Source organism: Mustelus asterias, chromosome 18 (genome assembly GCF_964213995.1).
Source record: "Mustelus asterias chromosome 18, sMusAst1.hap1.1, whole genome shotgun sequence".
Lineage (NCBI taxonomy): Eukaryota > Metazoa > Chordata > Chondrichthyes > Carcharhiniformes > Triakidae > Mustelus > Mustelus asterias.
In genome coordinates, this window is record NC_135818.1 from 46593749 (window position 1) to 46612880 (window position 19132).

General features: G+C 43.4%; 1 protein-coding gene across 1 annotated transcript in view; it reads right to left on the bottom strand.

Moving 5' to 3' along the window:
• Positions 1–19132, bottom strand: part of kiaa0586 (KIAA0586 ortholog) — a 547244-nt gene that overhangs the window by 63317 nt on the left and 464795 nt on the right. Inside the window, exons 27-28 of the mRNA XM_078233832.1 lie at positions 14721–14797; positions 1839–1970 (exon numbers count right to left, since the gene is read on the bottom strand). Coding sequence (XP_078089958.1) covers positions 1839–1970; positions 14721–14797 — 209 coding nt within the window. The remainder of the gene's footprint in view (positions 1–1838; positions 1971–14720; positions 14798–19132) is intronic.

A 19132-nucleotide genomic window follows, 5' to 3' on the forward strand; every position in this document is an offset into this window, starting at 1 on the left:
AGTAAATAAAGCCAATGAGCTGAGGGCACAGATAGAAGCATGGCAGCATGATATCATCACTATCATGGAAACCTGGCTTAAAGAGGGGTAGTTCAAAGGGTTTCAGGCAGGACAGAGAGTGGGATAAAAAAAAGGTGGGAATGTAACATTATTGAGTAAAGAATCAATTACAGCTGTGAGAAGGAGTGATATGCTCAATGAAGCATTAAATGAGGCCATTTGATTGAGCTCAGAAATAGAAAAGGGGCAGATACACTGCTAGGAGCATACAAGACACTTCCAAATAGTGGAAGGGAGTTAGAAGAGCAAATATATAGGCACATTTCTGAGTGCAGAAACAGTAGGGCAGTAATAGTTGGAGACTTCAACTACCCTAAAATCAACTGGAATATGAACAGCATGAAAGGCACGAGAAGGGAAATCAGCATTAAATCAGTAGGAGGTATTCAAAAGCGAGGTTCTACAGACACAGCGTAGTCATGTCACCACAAAGAAAAACTGTAATCTAGAGGCCCCTGGTTATTGAGAAGTATACAGTGTGAGATAAAGTAGAAAAAGAAAGCTTATGACAGTCACAAAAGACTTAATACCGTGGAAAGCCAAGAGGAGTATAGAAAGTACAGGGGTGAAGTAAAAAATGAAGGAATGCAAAAGAGAGGATACAAAAAAAATATTGGCAGGTACGATCAAAGAAAACCCAAAGAAACCCTGTACATTAAGAGCGAGAGAATAACTAAGGAAAGGGTAGGACCTATCAGAGATGTAGGTTAGATGGATTAGCCATGGTAAATGTGTGGGGTTACATGGATAGGATGGGGGAAAGGGGCTGGATAAGATGCTTTGTCAGAGAGTCGGTGCAGACTTGATGGGCTGAATGGCCTCCTTCTGCATTGCAGGGATGCTACGATTCTATGTATGTGGCAACATGCGCTAATGCTGAAGATGTGGGCAGGATTCTCAATGAGTACTTTGTCTCTGTCTTCACGAGGGAAAGACATTCTAGTTGAAGAGAAGGAGTGTGAAATATTAGGTACAATAAGCATAGTGAGAGAGGAAGTACTGGAGGGACTGACATCCTTGAAGGTGGATAAATTACTATAGCTGGATGGATTGTATCCCTGACTGTTAAAGGAAGCCAGGCAGGAAATAGTGGATACTCTTGAGGATCATCTTCCACCAGATATAGGCGAGGTACTAGAGGATTAGAGGTCTGCGAATGTTGTCCCATTATTTAAAAAGGGTGAGAGGGATAGGCCAGAAAGTTATCAGTTGTTGAGGCTGAATCATTCAGCTCCTTTAGAAGGTACATGGATCTGCGTGCCTGCAGTGCTATAACCTGCAAGGCTATGGCCAGGTGCTGGAACGTGGAATAGAAAATGAGCAGCAATTTTCTTTGTTCGCTTTCTTCACCAGTGCAAACACGATGGGCTGAATGGCCTCTTTCTGCGCTGTAACTTTTCTATGGTTCAATTCTCTGCTGGTGTTGGCAGCATGCATGATACTCAGCTACAAGCCTTGCCAGGTTTTGATGGGCAGTCCGGACACGGTGCTCACTTACCCGGCCACAAGTATAACTCCAGTTCTTAAGTGCCAATTAATTGGCCCACAGCCTGCATCACTTCCACTGTGGATAAAATATCCATGGGATGGGGGTTGGTCAGGTAGGTGGCAGACATTGTTACCAAGGTGCCCCATTTTAAGTCCTGCCAGGAGGGAGTGTAAAATTCTTGTCCATAGGTCTGTAGTTTTTTGGTTCTAGTTTGCTGCAGTCTTGAAGTTTTTTGATAATTTACCTAAAACAAAAAAGCTTAGTACTAAAATACACTATTTGTTTTTACCTGAGGATGATGGACTTCTTGTGGGGCATAGGGACCTTGACTAACTTCAGCTAACATTGTGCCAAGTGAGTATTTTTGTAATCCTTTGGTCGGCTTTGAGATTACTTGTCCGTCACTGGGGGGATCTTCATCCTAAATAAATAAAACAGTTCAATGTAAAGAAGAAATTAGCAAATAAATTGAAAGCATTTAGAATTTTAAAAAATCTCTAATAACATACCAGTTCACCTTTAGATTATATTTTCACAATAATTTCCATCTACTGAGTTTCTGAATGAAGTACAGGCGTGCCCATCCCATTGTTGTTGGAGCAAAATGATACTTTAGTGTTATATATTTTAAACCATTGTTACTGACGGCTCGCTCGCACAAGGTTAACCCTGAAAATAAATTGAAGTCATCCGATTCAGTAATTCCCAAAAGCTTGACTATTTTTAACAACCGAGTCCATGTCAAAACAAAAATTCTAATTGTTGCTCACTCTGGATGTGGATGCTGGTAAGCCTCTGCTCCTTCTTTTCTTGCTCTACCTCTCTTCTTCCTTCTCTTCTATACGCCTGCCTTTCTGTCAGGCTCTCCCTCCCTCCATATGGTAACTCTCTCTGTTTCATGGGTTTTCGGGACTTGAGCACACAATGTCAGGTTAAAGTTCTGGACGGTACCAAGGGAGTGCTGCATTGTGAGAAACAGGATTTCTCAGACGAGTCCACAAACGGAGACCCTGTGTACCAGTCAGGCTGATGCAAAAAAAAACCCAATGCATAATTCAAAGAAGGGTAGGATAGTCTCCCCAGCTCCCTGGCATGCATTTATCCCAAAAGCATCACCAAAACAGATTGTTAATTAATTTGCCTCACTGCTGTTTACAGGGTCTTGCTAGGTTTGCCTACATAGTGAATCACAGAATCCCTACAGTGCAGAAGGAGGCCATGCAGCCCATCAAGTCTGCACTGACCACAATCCCACCCAGGCCCTATTCCTGTAACCACTCATATTTTATACCCTGCTAATCCCCTGACACTAGGATTAAATCTGCATGCCCAATCAACCTAACCCGCACATCTTTGGATTGTGGGAGGAAACCGGAGCACCCGGAGGAAACCCACCCAGACACAGGGAGAATGTGCAAACTCCACACAGACAGTGGCCCGAGGCCAGAATTGAACTCGGGTCCCTGGCACTGTGAGGCAGCAGTGCTAACCACTGTGCCGCCTAATGTGGCTACATTTTGAAAAGAAATAAATTGGCTATGAGGCACTTTAGGATCCTGAGGATAAGGCGCCACATAAATGCTGGTTCTTTTCTTTTGGAGCACTCTTCCTTCCCTTCTGTCTTTTCTCTTGTTTCCGTTCTTTTACTCTCCTGTTTCCTTTCCATCGCAGCCTCCCACATTCCTTTCACCCGTCGCTCGCTTTCCTTCTTCCAGTCAGCAGCTTTCTATCCCTTTCCCCGTATTGACTTTCCTTTCTGTCTCTTGCAGTTTCTTTCCTTTTGTGTATCTCTCGATTGCTATCCTGGTTCCCAGTGATTTGAAATTGTAATTTATCCATCTGGCTCTATAACCACTGGATCTAGCCATCACAAATGTGCAATTTAATCATCAAAAATTTGTGACAGGATGTGCAGCTGAAGTCTTTTCAGAATCACATCCCATAATTTATTGATGTTGTATGGCATATGCAGTTGTGTCCCTAAGGTATTCAGGATTCTTCATAACTGAATTAGTTCATCAAATTAAAGCCATACAGAGGTTCAGTTCCCAGTCTGTGTGTTGTTATGTGTGCTCGGGTAGCATTACAATGTGGTAATATAATCAGGGCCTAGTTTTAAGGCTGATTAAATTGGATATCTGAAATTAAAGAATTGGGCACATTAAAATCAAACACAGTCAAACCTCGGGCAGGCCAATTATACAAACACAATTATACAAACGTGTCTGGGCGTGGCCCATCATAGATCATTGTACTCTACTGAGACCCAGCAGGAGATCATCGCACCCCATTGAAATGCACTAGCCTATTATTAGAACAGTAAGAAGTCTCACAACACCAGGTTAAAGTCCAACAGGTTTATTTGGCAGCACTAGTTTTCGGAGCCTCAAGCTCCTTCTTCAGTGAGTGACTCACTCACCTGAAGAAGGAGCTTGAGGCTCCGAAAGCTAGTGCTGCCAAATAAACCTGTTGGACTTTAACCTGGTGTTGAGACTTCTTACTGTGCTTACCCCAGTCCAACGCTGGCATCTCCACACTATTGTTAGAAGCCCAGACTTTCTGTCACCTAGAGTTCCTGCAGTTACCATATATGGCAACAGATTACATGTAAGCAACACCATGGAGGTGGACACCTGGGAGCGGGCCCCGGTGAGCTGTCAGGCAGACATCAAGAAACCGACTGGGTATTGGGACCCCATTCCGAGATCTCATTGGCCAGAAACCAGAGAAGTTTCTGGAAAGGCAGACAGGTAGGGGGATAAAGGTACACATCTCAGACACACCAGCAGTGAAGACTCGACGAGGGAGACTTGACCATCTGCAAGACTGACCAGAGAAGGAAGGAAGGAAGAAGCTGCCATCGAGACTCACCTTCGTGATGACGGATCAGAGGGACTCAGAGAATCGAGCTTGCACTTTAACCAAACCATCTTTGTGGGTAGTATACTTGAATCTGGGGTATCCTCTGGTTTTATGTGGGTAATTTAAGGGTTAATCGTGTTATTATTAATAAACTTATTGAACCTTTACTTGTGTTTGTCCTTTGTCCATCTTGTAAATAAGGGCACCGGGGTAAAACCTTGGAATATGCAAACTGGTCGAAAGTATCTGAGAATTAACAGGTACAACAACAGCCAATTACAACTGGCCTCAACAATGTTAAGAAAACAAATTTTGGTTCCTATCTTAACTGTTGTCCAATGTCTGTCTGCATAAGTGTGGGTAATGACAGGATTGGGGTTGGCTGTCTGCCTCACATATGGACAATGTGGAACTGTACCTCAACTAAAAGTCACCTTTCTTTTGGGATACCTCGAGAGATACAGAGGTGAGGAGGGGAAGACTTAGACCCGCAATGGAGATGGCCATCAACATAGCCTAGAAAAGATTTTCTCTCGTAAACCACTCTCACCCTCCCCTTCCACCCCTTCCCAGGTCTCAAGGTGGCACTCTCTTAGGGCCCACATAGGTTCTGGATGCCAGGAGAATATATTCCCTTCTTCTGCTGACCACAGTACATTGGATGCCTGGTTTGAATAATTGGCTAGTGTGCCCGCATTCAAACAACAAAGACCATGTGGCAGAATTTTACCTCTGGGCATCTGAACCTTGTCCATCAAGCTGAAATGAGGGTCATAAACACACGCTGTATGGGAAATAATTACTCATTTTGATTTTTCGCATTTACTGACCAGAGGGCTTGTTCACCATTCAGTTAAGGAAGGCGGGTGAGATTCTTGAAGCTGGAGGGTAATCAGGGGCTGCCCAGTTTGACAGGAGTAGCAGTGGCAGAAGTAATTGGCAAGAAAAGTTAAATGAGGGAGAGGGCACTTCAAAATGGAGGAGCTAACTCAAAGCGTTATAAAAATTTAATTAAAGAACGTCTTTTGCAGTTCAACCATCACTGTGTGGGGGAGGGGAGAGATGGTGGATGCAGCGCTCAGGCAGACAGTGAGGGCCTCCAGGCACAGCCCCCACACCACCCCCTGTCCAATCTACTACCGAGTGGCCACTTCCAGGGACATAAACTGGCTCCCACTGTCCGTGGGAACCGAACGCCCAACTGGAAAATTGGCCTTTAATGAGCCTGGTTCATTACCCACCAAGAGTGGCTTGTAGTGCTGCCATCTCCCCATTCTGCCTGCATATAAATGGCCTGGGGGCTGGATGGAGGAACCAGCACATGGCCTGTGGGGCTCACCAATCCTCTCCCCCCCAGGCTCTGATCTTGGACCTGATGGGGTGTAAAAATCAAGCCCTTTGAGCACTGAGGTGGTGTTGCAGAACCAAGCAACATTCCTCCCCTGACCTGTTGGAACATTGGGCAGGAAGTCTAGGCCAATGTATTTCTGGGAGGTGAGAGGTAAGGCGGATGCCACATTGGAACAGAAAATTGGCAGAAGTAATTAAGCTTGGCTTAACGAAGTTTGATTTGGCTTTCAAGATTTTTAGACTCCTGATTATCTAAGTTAAATGACCAAAGAACTACCTGGTAATATCAGAAACAAAACAGAAAATGCTGGAAAATCTCCGCAGGTCTGACAGCGTCTGTGGGGAGAGAATAGAGTAAGGAGTCTTACAACACCAGGTTAAAGTCCAACAGGTTGGACTTTAACCTGATGTTGTTAGACTCCTTTTTGTGTTTACCCCAGTCCAACGCCGGCATTTCCACATCGAGAGAGAATAGAACCAACATAAGAACATAAGAAATAGGAGCAGGAGTAGGCCATCTAGCCCCTCGAGCCTGCCCCGCCATTCAATAAGATCATGGCTGATCTGAAGTGGATCAGTTCCACTTACCCGCCTGCTCCCCATAACCCTTAATTCGCCTACCGATCAGAAATCCATCTATCCGTGACTTAAACATATTCAACGAGGTAGCCTCCACCACTTCAGTGGGCAGAGAATTCCAGAGATTCACCACCCTCTGAGAGAAGAAGTTCCTCCTCAACTCTGTCCTAAACTGACCCCCCTTAATTTTGAGGCTGTGCCCTCTAGTTCTGGTTTCCTTTCTAAGTGGAAAGAATCTCTCCACTTCTACCCTATCCAGCCCCTTCATTATCTTATATGCCTCTATAAGATCACCCCTCAGCCTTCTAAACTCCAACGAGTACAAACCTAATCTGCTCAATCTCTCCTCATAACGTTTCGAGTCTGGGTGACTCTTCGTCAGAGCAATATCAGAATCTGTTCAGAGAACTCGCATGTTCTATCTGCTCTATATAGTGAAAATTACATTTAAAACCAAAGCAATAGAATTGCTTGAGCTATAAACTGAAATGAAAATGAAAGCTAAGAGGGTCCATAGTTCTGGGTACATCACATTATAAAATAATTGAGACACACAAGAAATTATAAGAATAATCTAATTGGTTTAAAATTATTAGTAATGCTTTAGTCCTTTGCACAGCTATTATAAATTGCAGAGATAAGAATAGCAAAAGACAAAAAGGACTGAATTTTTTTGTGACAAGGAATCATGTAATTATAGCATATTTTATGATCTGTAGCGAAATGCAAATGCCTCTAGATCACTTCACATGGGTAGAATTATTACTATGGAGCAAGGAATTTGTATCAAATCACCAAAGTGACCTCAACACTTCAGCATTCAAAGCAGTTAGTGCATGTAATACAGGATGAAGTCCACACTAACAAGAGAACATGACCTTGCTGGATTATGTACATGCAAAGTGAAGCAAAGGGCATTGGCAGTACTACACAAATTATTTCCCAACGTGACACCATTTTAACTCATCACTACCTTGTCAAGGGCAGTTAGGGATGGGCAACAAAGGCTGGCCTTGCCAGCAATTTACACATCCTATGAACACATATATATATATAAAAGATAACTCTTGAAAATTAACATGACCCCAAGCGCCTACAAAAACAAAACAGTAAGAAAGCAACATAGTAATATTTGGTATGTTATTATTAAAGTTCACATATTACAGATAAAGGTATAATAATGCATCCTACTAATAATTCTATAAATCATAGAATAGAATTATAGAATCCCTACAGTGCAGAAGGCAGCCCATTCAGCTCATTGAGCCTGCACTGACAACAATCCCACCCAGGCCCTATTCCCATAACCCCACATATTTACCCTGCTAATCCCCCTGACACTAAGGGCAATTTAGCATGGCCAATCAATCTAACCCACACATCTTTGGAGTGTGAAAGGAAACTGGAGCATCCGGAGGAAACCCATGCAGATACGGGGAGAAGAGCAAACTCCACACAGATAGTCACCCGAGGCAGGAATTGAACCCGGGTCCCTGGCGCTGTGAGGCAGCAGTGCTAACCACTGTGCCACCATGCCGCCCTAAATATTAAAATCTGTTTTCATAGAATCATAGAATTCCTAAAATGCAGAAGGAGGCCATTCGGCCCTTCGAGTCTACACTGACATCAATCCCACCCAGGCCCTATTCCCGTAACCCCACATATTTATCCTGCTAATCCACCTGACACTAGGGTCAATTTAGCATGGCCAAACAACCTTTATACAGTACTTTGTAAAAATTGTTATTATTTTATGCACTTGTGTAGGTTTCAGTCAAACTCTCCACATTCTATGGCAGCAGTAGACTTAGTGAAGCTCCTCTTTCCCCACCACACACACACACACTCAACCCACCTCCCCCTACACACTCACTCATGCCCTCCCTCCAATCCACAATGCACTAATTTTTAAAATTCATTTGCAGGACATGGGGTTGCTGGTTGGCCAGCATTTATTGCCCATCCCTTGTTGTCCGAGGGCAGTTCTGAGTCAACGACATTCACGCACTTCCATTCTATCCCCACTCAACCTCCATTCACTCTCTTCCTCCCATCCCCACTCAGCCCCCACTCACTCAGCCCATTCTCCTTCACCACCTCTACAAGGATTTCACCACCTTGCCCAGATATGGGGGAACTGGATAGGAAAACTTAGAAAGGAAGCTAGAACTAGAGGGCACAGCCTCAAAATAAAGGGGGGTCAGTTTAGGACAGAGTTGAGGAGGAGCTTCTTCTCTCAGAGGGTGGTGAATCTCTGGAATTCTCTGCCCACTGAAGTGGTGGAGGCTACCTCGTTGAATATGTTTAAATCACGGATTGATGGATTCCCGATCGGTAAGGGAATTAGGGGTTATAGGAATCAGGCGGGTAAGTGGAACTGATCCACTTCAGATCAGCCATGATCTTATTGAATGGCGGGGCAGGCTCGAGGGGCTAGATGGCCTACTCCTGCTCCTATTTCTTATCACAGAAATCACAGAAACCCTACAGTGCAGAAAGAGGCCATTTGGCCCATCGGGTCTGCACCGACCACAATCCCACCCAGGCCCTACCCCCATATCCCTACATATTTACCCGCTAATCCCTCTAACCTACACATCTCAGGACACTAAGGGGCAATTTTAGCATGGCCAATCAACTTAACCCGCACATCTTTGGACTGTGGGAGGAAACTGGAGCACCCGGAGGAAACCCACGCAGACACGAGGAGAATGTGCAAACTCCACACAGACAGTGACCCAAGCTGGGAATCGAACCCAGGTCCCTGGAGTTGTGAAGCAGCAGTGCTAACCACTGTGCTACCATGCCGTACCGTGTTCTTATGTTTCTTAAAAGCGGACATATGATGGATAAAAGGGATAATGGGGAACTATTTTATAAATTAATCTTAATCGTAAAAATTATAAAACAATTATTGATATGAGACAGAAGCAGCTGTCAGGGTCTAAGCCCCAGGCACTGGATATCAGCCCCCTAGGCCTCAGCTTCTCTCCCGGCTGAGCCACTCCCCCAACACGCCGCTCCCCCGCGACCCCCGGCTCCACTTTCCATCTTGTCCTGGCCCTGCTTCCCCCAGACCCGCAGCAGTTCCAGCAGCGCCTCCTCACACCAGCCACCACTCCACCTCCTCTTCCTCCACTCAACCCCACTGTCAGTGTGTAGTTGGGGCTCCTCCTCAGCTGACACCATTTAGATCCGCTCTGTCGGGTAAGGATATGTCACATCCCTGGGGGTCAGAAGTTTAGGTCACGGGGAATCAGATCCATGAGGCCAGGGAGGGCAGGCTATTCCAAAACTGAGCACTTAAATAGCATGGTGGTCCCAAGTAGGCCGAGCCAGAGGAGGTGCAAAGTTGGATGTGGTTGTGACAATGGCTGACTGAAATCTCCCTCACTCCTAGAGATGGATCCCTGAGGTGACCGGCGGGTGGACTGCGGTTGGGTTGGGGTCGAGTCACTCCACCTGTAGCAGGGGCCACACACTGGGTGAGAAAATCCAGCCATCCTGTGCCAGCAACAGGAAAATAGCCCAGCACAGGAAGGTGCTGTGCAGGTTGAACCTGGGAACAGCAGCTACTGAGTGTCGGGGCAGGTGGAAATTGGGAAAAAAATTGAAAGGGTGAAACTCTTTGATCCGGAAGTCAGAATTGTGTCAAATGTTGGAAATTCCTCAACCCTGAAATTATGTATAATTTTAAACATAATTATATCCTGAGATGGTGTAAAAGATATTGTGATATAAACATGTCAATGTCGCACAGGTATCTGTTTGTAAATATGTTTTTGGTGATCATTTGGCTTCAAGCATTAGCTTGCGATAAATGTTTTGACCTCACCACCTTAGTGACATACTGAGGCAGTGTTTCTTCTTATTGTGCTTGGGTATAGAGTCACTAGGGTGTCTTGCAGAGGAAAGCGGGTGATGAGGACGCAGCCTGTGAAAGAGTCCACCTGCTTGTCTTTCCACTAACTTAAATGAATATCAAATGATTAAAATTACATAAATGTGAACCTCTTGCCCCGATTATCCTCTATCTGGTACCTCCAGGTAATCTTTTGCATCCATTGCATTTACTGTAAGCTTGCAGATCTATAACATATCTTATTTGAGGAAGGCAAATGTAATCAGTTAAATGATTGCAATATACATATGAATTGATTTAAAAGTTTTTAAGATTATGAATGATCCTATTTTGGTCAATGATAATTTACATTCTTAAGATAATCAAGGTGGCACAGTGGTTAGCACTGCTGCCTCACAGCACCAGGGACCCGGGTTCGATTCCCAGCTTGGGTCATTGTCTGTGCAGAATCTGCGTGTTCTCCCCGTGTCTGCGTGGGTTTCCTCCGGTTTCCTCCCACAATCTGAAAGACGAGTTGGTTAGGTGGATTGACCATGATAAATTCTCGCTCAGCGCAGCTGAACAGGTGCCAGAGTGTGGCAACGAGGGGATTTTCACAGTAACTTAACTGCAGTGTTAATATAAGCCTATTTGTGACACTAATAAATAAACTTAAATTTAATTCCATTAACTCTAGAGCATCTTACTGATTATGAATTAATTTACTGGTGACATTAAATTTCTGACCAAAATAAAACTGCTACTGTCTGTTAAACATTAACACTTCAAAAAGACAGACTCAATTGCGTTTAGTCTACGGCAAAGAAATCTCCAATTGCTTATCTCTCTAAATGACACCGCCTGCATTATATTTTTCATTATTCAGCCAGTACAGAAAGTAAAGAATATCTAGCACTCAAGTTCTGTACTTTTTGTGTAAATACAGGACATGGTGTTAAGATTTCTGATAATGGCTGTCTTTTTATTTCCCTTTTCGAGCTCTCCTGCCAATGTTCTGCCCTCCTCCTTTCCTGATTGCGTGACTTCAAGCTGGGGTACAATTCCACAGCTTTGCTTACTCTCCAATACCTCGGCGAAGTTGCTATTATTCACTGTAGAGCTTAATTCTGTCCTCACTAGGTAGCAATCAGAAGCAGGAACGCTGGCCGACTTTCTGTTCAATAACTCAAAAGACATTAAGGCAGCTTGCAGAGCCCATACTGCTGCAAAGTGATGTCGGTTAATTCAGAACAGAATGGGAATCAAACCTGGGACAGCATTTGTTGAATAAGTTTGATCAGCCTGCGAGGTAGTTAACTTTTTTTATACTTAGCAATACACTACAAAAATTTCAAGAGTGAGCCTCACTTGACATTGCTTGTAGGTTTTGGTTTGATAATTTATTGCAATACTGCTAGCTTAGAAAAGACATACATCAGTTAGGCTCATCTTTCCTGATGTCTATTCATTGGGATGTGTGGAGAATGGGTGAGGACAGGATTGGTCTTGCTAGCAATGCTCACTGTGGCCAAATAGTCTGCTGACACTGTAAAGTCCAAAAATGAGTACCTTGCATTTGTCTTTCCCAAGGAAGAAGATGCTTACATGGGATTACATAGGATATAGAAATATAAATTTGGCCCACCCAGTCCATGCCAGTGTTTATGGCCCACTTGAGCCTCCTCCCATCTTTTCTCATTTAAATTTACCATTGTAACCATCTATTCCTTTATCCTCGAACTGCTTGTTTCGTTTTCCCCTAAATGCATCAATACTATTTGCTAATCATTCCCTCTAGGAACAAATTCCACATCTGTAACACAGTGCCAAAGTCATAGTAAAAGAGGATGTAGTTGAGGTGCTGGATGGACTAATCATTGATAAAGGAGAGGCATTAGAAAGGCTGTCTGTACTTAAGGTTGATAAGTCACCAGGACCAGATCAGATGCAACCTAAGATACTGAGGGAAGTAGAGTGGAAATTGCTGAGGCACTAGTCAAAATCTTTCAATCCTCCTTCAATATAGGGACTGGAGAATTGCAAATATTACACTCTTGTTCAAAAAAAGGGTGTAGGGAAAAATGGATCATTGTCAGATTGGCAAACTGTTAAGTGGCGTATGACAGGAGTTTGTGCTGAGGCCTCAACTATTTACAATCTATATTAATGACTTGGATGAAGGGATCGACTGGACTGTAGCCAAATTGCTGATGATACAAAGATAGGAATGAAAGCAAGTTGTAAAGAGGATACAAAGAACTTGGAAAGAATTATAGATAGGTTAAGTGAGTGAGCAAAAATTTGGCAAATGGAGTATAACATGGGATAATGTGTCCACTTGGTAAGAAGAATAGAGAAGCAGAACATTGTTTCATTGGTGAGAGACTGCAGAGTGCTGAAGTACGGAGGGAACTGGGTGTCCTCGTATATGAATCACAAAAGTCAGCACGCAAGTACAGCACATAATTAGGAATGCAAATGGAATGTTGGTCTTAACTGAAAGGGGGAATGGGATAGAAATGTGGGAAATCTTGCTACAATTGTCCAGGGCACTGGTGAGGCCACATCTGGAGTACTGTGCACAGTTTTTGTTTCCTTACTTAAGGAGTGATATTTTTATTTTGGAAGCAGTTGGAGAAGGTTCACCAGTTTAATTGCTGGGAAGAAGAGCTTTTTGGGGCTGTCCTCAGTGGAGTTTAGATAAATGAGAGGTGATTTTATAGAAACATACAAGATTCTGAGTGGGCTTGACGGGGTTGATGCTGAGAGAATGTTGCACTTCATGGGGGAACAGTTTAAAATAAATGATCTCCTGTTTAAAATGGAGATTAGGAAGGTTTTCTTTTCTCAGAGGGTTGTTAATCTGTGAAATTCTCTACCCCAGAGAGCAATGGAGGCTGAGTTATTGAATATATTAAAGGCTGAATTAGACAGATTTAGATCTACAAGGGAGTTAAGGGTTATGGGGGTCAGGCAGGAAGTGGAGTTCAGATGACAATCCGATCAGCCATGATATTAGTGAATGGCGGAACAAGCTCAAGGAGTCAAATGACCTATTCCTGCTCCTATTTCTTGAATTCTTGTGATAAGCCCAACAACTACATAAATCAGTCAGATTAATCTTGGTGGTGGGCATGTTTTTAGAAATGATAATCTGGGACAAAATTAGCAGTGACTTGGACATTTGTTGATTAATTAAGGAAAGTCAGTACAGATTTGTTAAAGGCAAATTATGTTCAACTAAATTGCGTATGTTTTTAAATGATGTAACTGAGAGGGATGATGTGGGATACCTGGATTTCCAAAACGTGTCTGATAAAAATGTCACATAACAGGCTTATAAGAAAAGTTAAAGCCCAAAATCATGAGAGGTCTAACAGAGGAGCTAAGGAGAAACTGTTCTGATTGGCGAGGGGGCCAGAAGCCAAAGGGCACAGATTTAAGGTAAGTGGCAGAAGAACCAAAGGAGAAACTGCGCGGAATTCTCCCCCAAAAAAACTAAGGGTGCAATCTGATGAAAAAAATTCTCCAAACAAATGAGTAAACAGGAGATAATCATAGAATCTCTTCATTGCAGAAGGAGGCCATTCGGCCCATCGAGTCTGCACCGACCACAATCCCACCCAGGCCCTATCACCGTAACCCCAAGTATTTACCATTGCTAATCCCCCTGACACTCGGGGACAACTGAGCATAGCCAATCCACCTATGGAGTGTGGGAGGAAACCGGAACACCGGAGGAAACCCGTGCAGACACAGGGAGAACGTGCAAACTCCACACAGACAGTCACTTGAGGCCGTAATTGAACCTGGGTCCCTGGTGCTGTGAGGCAGCTGTGCTAACCACTGTGCCATCATGCCGCACTGTTTTTGTCAGCGAGTCGCAATCTTATGCCACTTCATGCAAAAAGAAAGCCTGGATACGATGCTCGCCAATGGAGGGATGGGGTGCGTGCAGCCTAAGCTCACCAGCGCACTGGAAGATCTCCTACCGAAGAATCTCACCCCCCACTGTTTCAGGCAGCAAGAGATTTGGATATGGAATGCACTGTCAGACTTTGTTGGAGGCAGGTTTAATCATGAGATTTCTTGTGTAAGTACCTGAATAGAAAAGAAATAGCTGGGCTGCAGGGAGAAGGCAGGGGAGAAATTCCAGCTGAGTTGCTCTTGCAGAGATGGCATGGGCATGACATTTCATGATTCTACATTTATCACACAGTGGCAACTCAACTGAGGGGCCACCCCAGGACCAGCACCCACAAATCGTGTTGCACCAAGAGTCAAACTTAACCAATGGCTTAATTCCAAGGGTGAGATAGAAGAATTACTGCAATCATAGATTATACTTGGTCCATTATGGGCATTAACTCTTGTTGTATATCAGAATTCTCACACATCACAGGTAAAACACATACAGTTACAAAATTGTATTTTTAGCAGCAAAATAATAAATCAAATGCAAAACCAGGGACAGCAGCGAATTTGAATTCAAAGAGTTTGTCAAATGACTTTGTAAAGCCACATCTTTTATAAACTTACCATTTCTTGAGAATCCTGAAGTGTACTGGACAGACTAACATTGAGGTTGGGAAAGGATATACCTCCTTCTATTAAAGCTGAAAAAGATAAGATATATTCAATAACTAATTAATCACCAGAAAGTATTAAAAAATTCTGACGGCATTGATACAGCAAAGGCTTTGGCCCCTGACAATCACCTAGCAGTAATACAGTTCTAGACTTGTGGTCTAGAACTAGCTGTGCCTCTAGCCAGCTGTTCCAGTAGAGCTACACATTGGCATCAACCCAACGTGTAAAATTGCCGAGGCACATCCTGGCCGCAAAAAGCAGGACAAATCCAATCCAGCCATTGCCATCAGCAATTATCAGTGGAGTGAAGGAAGTTGTCATCAATAGTTCTATCAAGCAGCAATAACCTGCTCACTGATGCTCAGTTTGGATTCCATTAGGACTACACGGCTCTTGACCCCATTACAGTCTTGGTGCAAACATGGACTAACGGGCTGAATTCAAGAGGAAAGGTGAGGTGAGAGTGACTGCCTTTGAAGTCAAGGTGACATTTGACCCCGCATCCTCTCTATCACAAAGACCATTGATGTCCACCTCCATAACATCAAAGGCCTCTGCTCATACCTTGGCGCATTTATTGCCAAAAGATTCATCCATGCTTTTGAATCTTCAGTCCCAACTATTCATCTGGGTGGCCCCCAGTCTTCATTCCCACCTCAAATACTCAAATACACTGGTGCCCACAAGGCTGTGTTCTCAGCCCCCGACTATATTCCTTATACATGTCTGTGCGGCCAAATTCCCCTCCAATTCGATTTTCAAGTTTGCTGACGACACCACCGTAGTAGGTCGGATCTCAAACAATAACGAGACAGTACAGGAATGAGATAGAGAATCTGGTGAACTGGTGCGGCAACAATAATCTCTCCCTCAATGTCAACAAAACGAAGGATATTGTCATCGGCTTCAGGAAGCGTAAAGGAGAACATGTCTACATCACTGGGGACGAAATAGAAAGGGTCGAGAGCTTCAAGTTTTTAGGTGTCCAGATCATCAACAACCTGTCCTGGTCCCCCCATGCTGACATTATAGTTAAGAAAACCCACCAACGCCTCTACTTTCTCAGAAGACTAAGGAAATTTGGCATGTCAGCTACGACTTTCACCAACTTTTACAGATGCACCATAGAAAGCATTCTTTCTGGTTGTATCACAGCTTGGTATGGCTCCTGCTCTGCCCAAGACCGCAAGGAACTACAAAAGGTCGTGAATGTAGCCCAATCCATCACGCAAACCAGCCTCCCATCCATTGACTCTGTCTACACTTCTCGCTGCCTCGGCAAAGCAACCAGCATAATTAAGGACCCCACGCACCCCGGACATTCTCTCTTCCACCTTCTTCCTTTGGGAAAAAGATACAGAAGTCTGAGGTCACGTACCAATCGACTCAAGAACAGCTTCTTTCCTGCTGCTGCCAGACTTCTGAATGGACTTACCTTGCATTAAGTTGATCTTTCTCTACACCCTAGCTATGACTGTAACACTACATTCTGCACTCTCTCGTTTCCTTCTCTATGAACGGTATGTTTTGTCTGTATAGTGCGCAAGAAACAATACTTTTCACTGTATGTTAATACATGTGACAATAATAAATCAAATCAAAAAATTGACATACATTTCGGCTGATCAAAAACTCTGCTGCTTGTATTTTACCCCACTCTAAGACCCCTTCATTCATCACCTCTTGCTGACCTGCATTGATTTAGGCTTGCAATGCCTTAAATTGAACATTATCATTCTTGTGCTTAAATGCATTCTTGGCCTCATTGTTCACAATCAAAGTGAGATCCTCCAGCTCTATAACAAAGCCTGCCTTTCCACCAAGCTCTCCTTTCATCTAACTCTAGCCTCTTGTGCTGTCCTACCTTTCTTTGCCTCACCATTAGTAGGTATGTTTTTAGCTACCTAGGCCCCAAGTTCTGGAATTGTTTCCCTAAACTCCTCTATCTCTCCAAAAAAGCCCTATCCCTTTAATATCCTCCTTAACATATGCCTTTTTGACCAAGCTTATGATCATTCTTCCAAAAAGATCCTCATTTGGATTGATATGCACTTTTGTGGCCATGACTCTGTGAAGCACCAATGAAACATTTTTCTACATTAAACGCACAATTGCAAGTTGTTGTTGATGGAGGTCCCCAACATGTGAAACGTCCGGAGCTTTCTCATCCTCTCATTCTTGCCTTTGTAAAAATGTCTGTGTTCCAGTAAAATGCAGGTCTTGACTACATAATCTAACCTGACACTTCAGTGCATTACTCAAGGAATGCTGCAGAGTCACTGATGCCTTCTTTGGATGGAAAAAAGACTAACATTCTATGGCACCTTTCACCTTAAGAGTTTTAACAACACCAGGTTAAAGTCCAACAGGTTTATTTGGTAGCAAATGGTATTTGCTACCAAATAAACCTGTTGGACTTTAACCTGGTGTTGTTAAAACTCTTACTGTGTTCACCCCAGTCCAACGCCGGCATCTCCACATCATGACCTTTCACCTTATCAGGGTGTCTGAAAGCACTTTACTTTAAGTACTTTTTGAAATGGATCAGATAATCTAGTGATACAACTGAAGGATACATATTAGTGAGAGCATTGGGAAGAACTCATAAGGCTCCACACCTGGTAGTATTCTATGGACTATCTTAAGAACAAGAAAAGTTGCACCAAAATAGAAAATGCTGAAAAATCTCAGCAGGTCTGACAGCATTTGCAGAGAGAGAACAGGGCTAATGTTGTATCTGAGTCTGGATGACTCTTCGTTCGTCAGAGCTGAAGACAAATGGAAATAAGATGAGATTTATACTATTGTGTGTGCATGTGTGTGTAGGGGGTGGGGGGGGGGGATGTTAGCTAGGGAAATTGACATAGATGTGATGGACAAAAAGACAAAGGGAATGTAAATGGTGGTGATCATGGCTAAGAAGGGGGCCGATGATCTCATTAAAAGATCAGAATGTGTAAATGGCAGAACATAGGTAAGCTGAGTGTCAAAGGACAAACTGAGACAGGTAACAGATGGTCCTAGTGTAATGGCATGGAGGGAGAGGACATAGTGGTAAGGGAAAAAGGTGGCGAGTGGGATTAAAAAAGAGGGAAATTGAAAAATGAATCAATGGAAGAAATGTGAAGTTTTTTTTTAAATTTAAATAAATAAATAAAATTGATGGAAATGGAGTGAAGGTTGAGGAGAGAGTTCATGGTCTGAAGTTGCTGAATGCAATATTGAGTCCGGAAAGCTATAAAGTGCCTAATCGGAAGATGAAGTGCTGTTCCTCCAGTTTACATTGGGCTTCACTGAAACATTGCAACAGGCCAAGGACGGACATGTAGCTATGAGAGCAGGATAGTGTGTTAAAATGTCAAGAATGGTACAGTCATTCTGGCTGAATATCCCTCCATTAACCACCACTACATAGAAAAGGAAAGTATGAAGGGAGGCTCTACTGGAAAGCAGATGGTTCATGTCGTTTAAAGTGTCCCAACTATTCATTAAAGGGAGACACACATAATTTTCTTGTGGGAGTTGTTTAATCAATGCTATTAAAAGGTTCTTAGATGGAATAGCTAAAATAAGAAAAAAATGTTTTCAAAAGAAATTATTGTGGCACCGTGGAAAGCATTGCTGCCTCACAGCACCAGGGACTGGAGTCCGATTCTCAGCTTGGGTCACTGCCTGTGAGGTTTGCACGTTCTCCCCGTGTCTGTGCAAATTTCCTCCAGGTGCTTTGGTTTCCTCCCACAGTCCCAAAGACGTGCTGATTAGGTGAATTGGCCATGCTGAATTCGCCCTCAGTGTACCCGAACTGACGCTGGAGTGTGGCGACTGGGGGGATTTTTACAGTAAATTCATTCCAGTGTTAACATAAGCCTACTTGTGACACTAATAAATACTGCAATAAAATATTGAAAAATACCAAACAACTGACTTTAGTTAATGCCACCAAGACTTATTAGGCACTCCTTGTTGTTGGACACAAATGAAATGAATATTTTTACTTTATGAGAAACGTAAGAGTAACTAATTTAAATTTAAAATTTAACTGGGAGAATTTCGACACATCAAGGGGCAGAAAATAATATCAAATCATATGCAAACAGTAAGTTATTTTTATATAACTTAATTAATTTTTAGGCTAAATAAAGTATGGGTTCTTGTGGCAGGTTGTTGCTGACACTTGCAGCTTCCTGGAACAAGACCCCCTCTGCTGTAGACCAGGTGGATATGCAGTGCCAGTGGTTGTCAAGGTGGCTATCACTGAAGGGCCACGTCACCTCCCCCTACCCCTGCAACCACTTCCCCCAAATCCATTTCCGTGCCTTTTCCTGAAGTTCTGCACTGTCCTTTCCCTTCAAGGAGAGAAA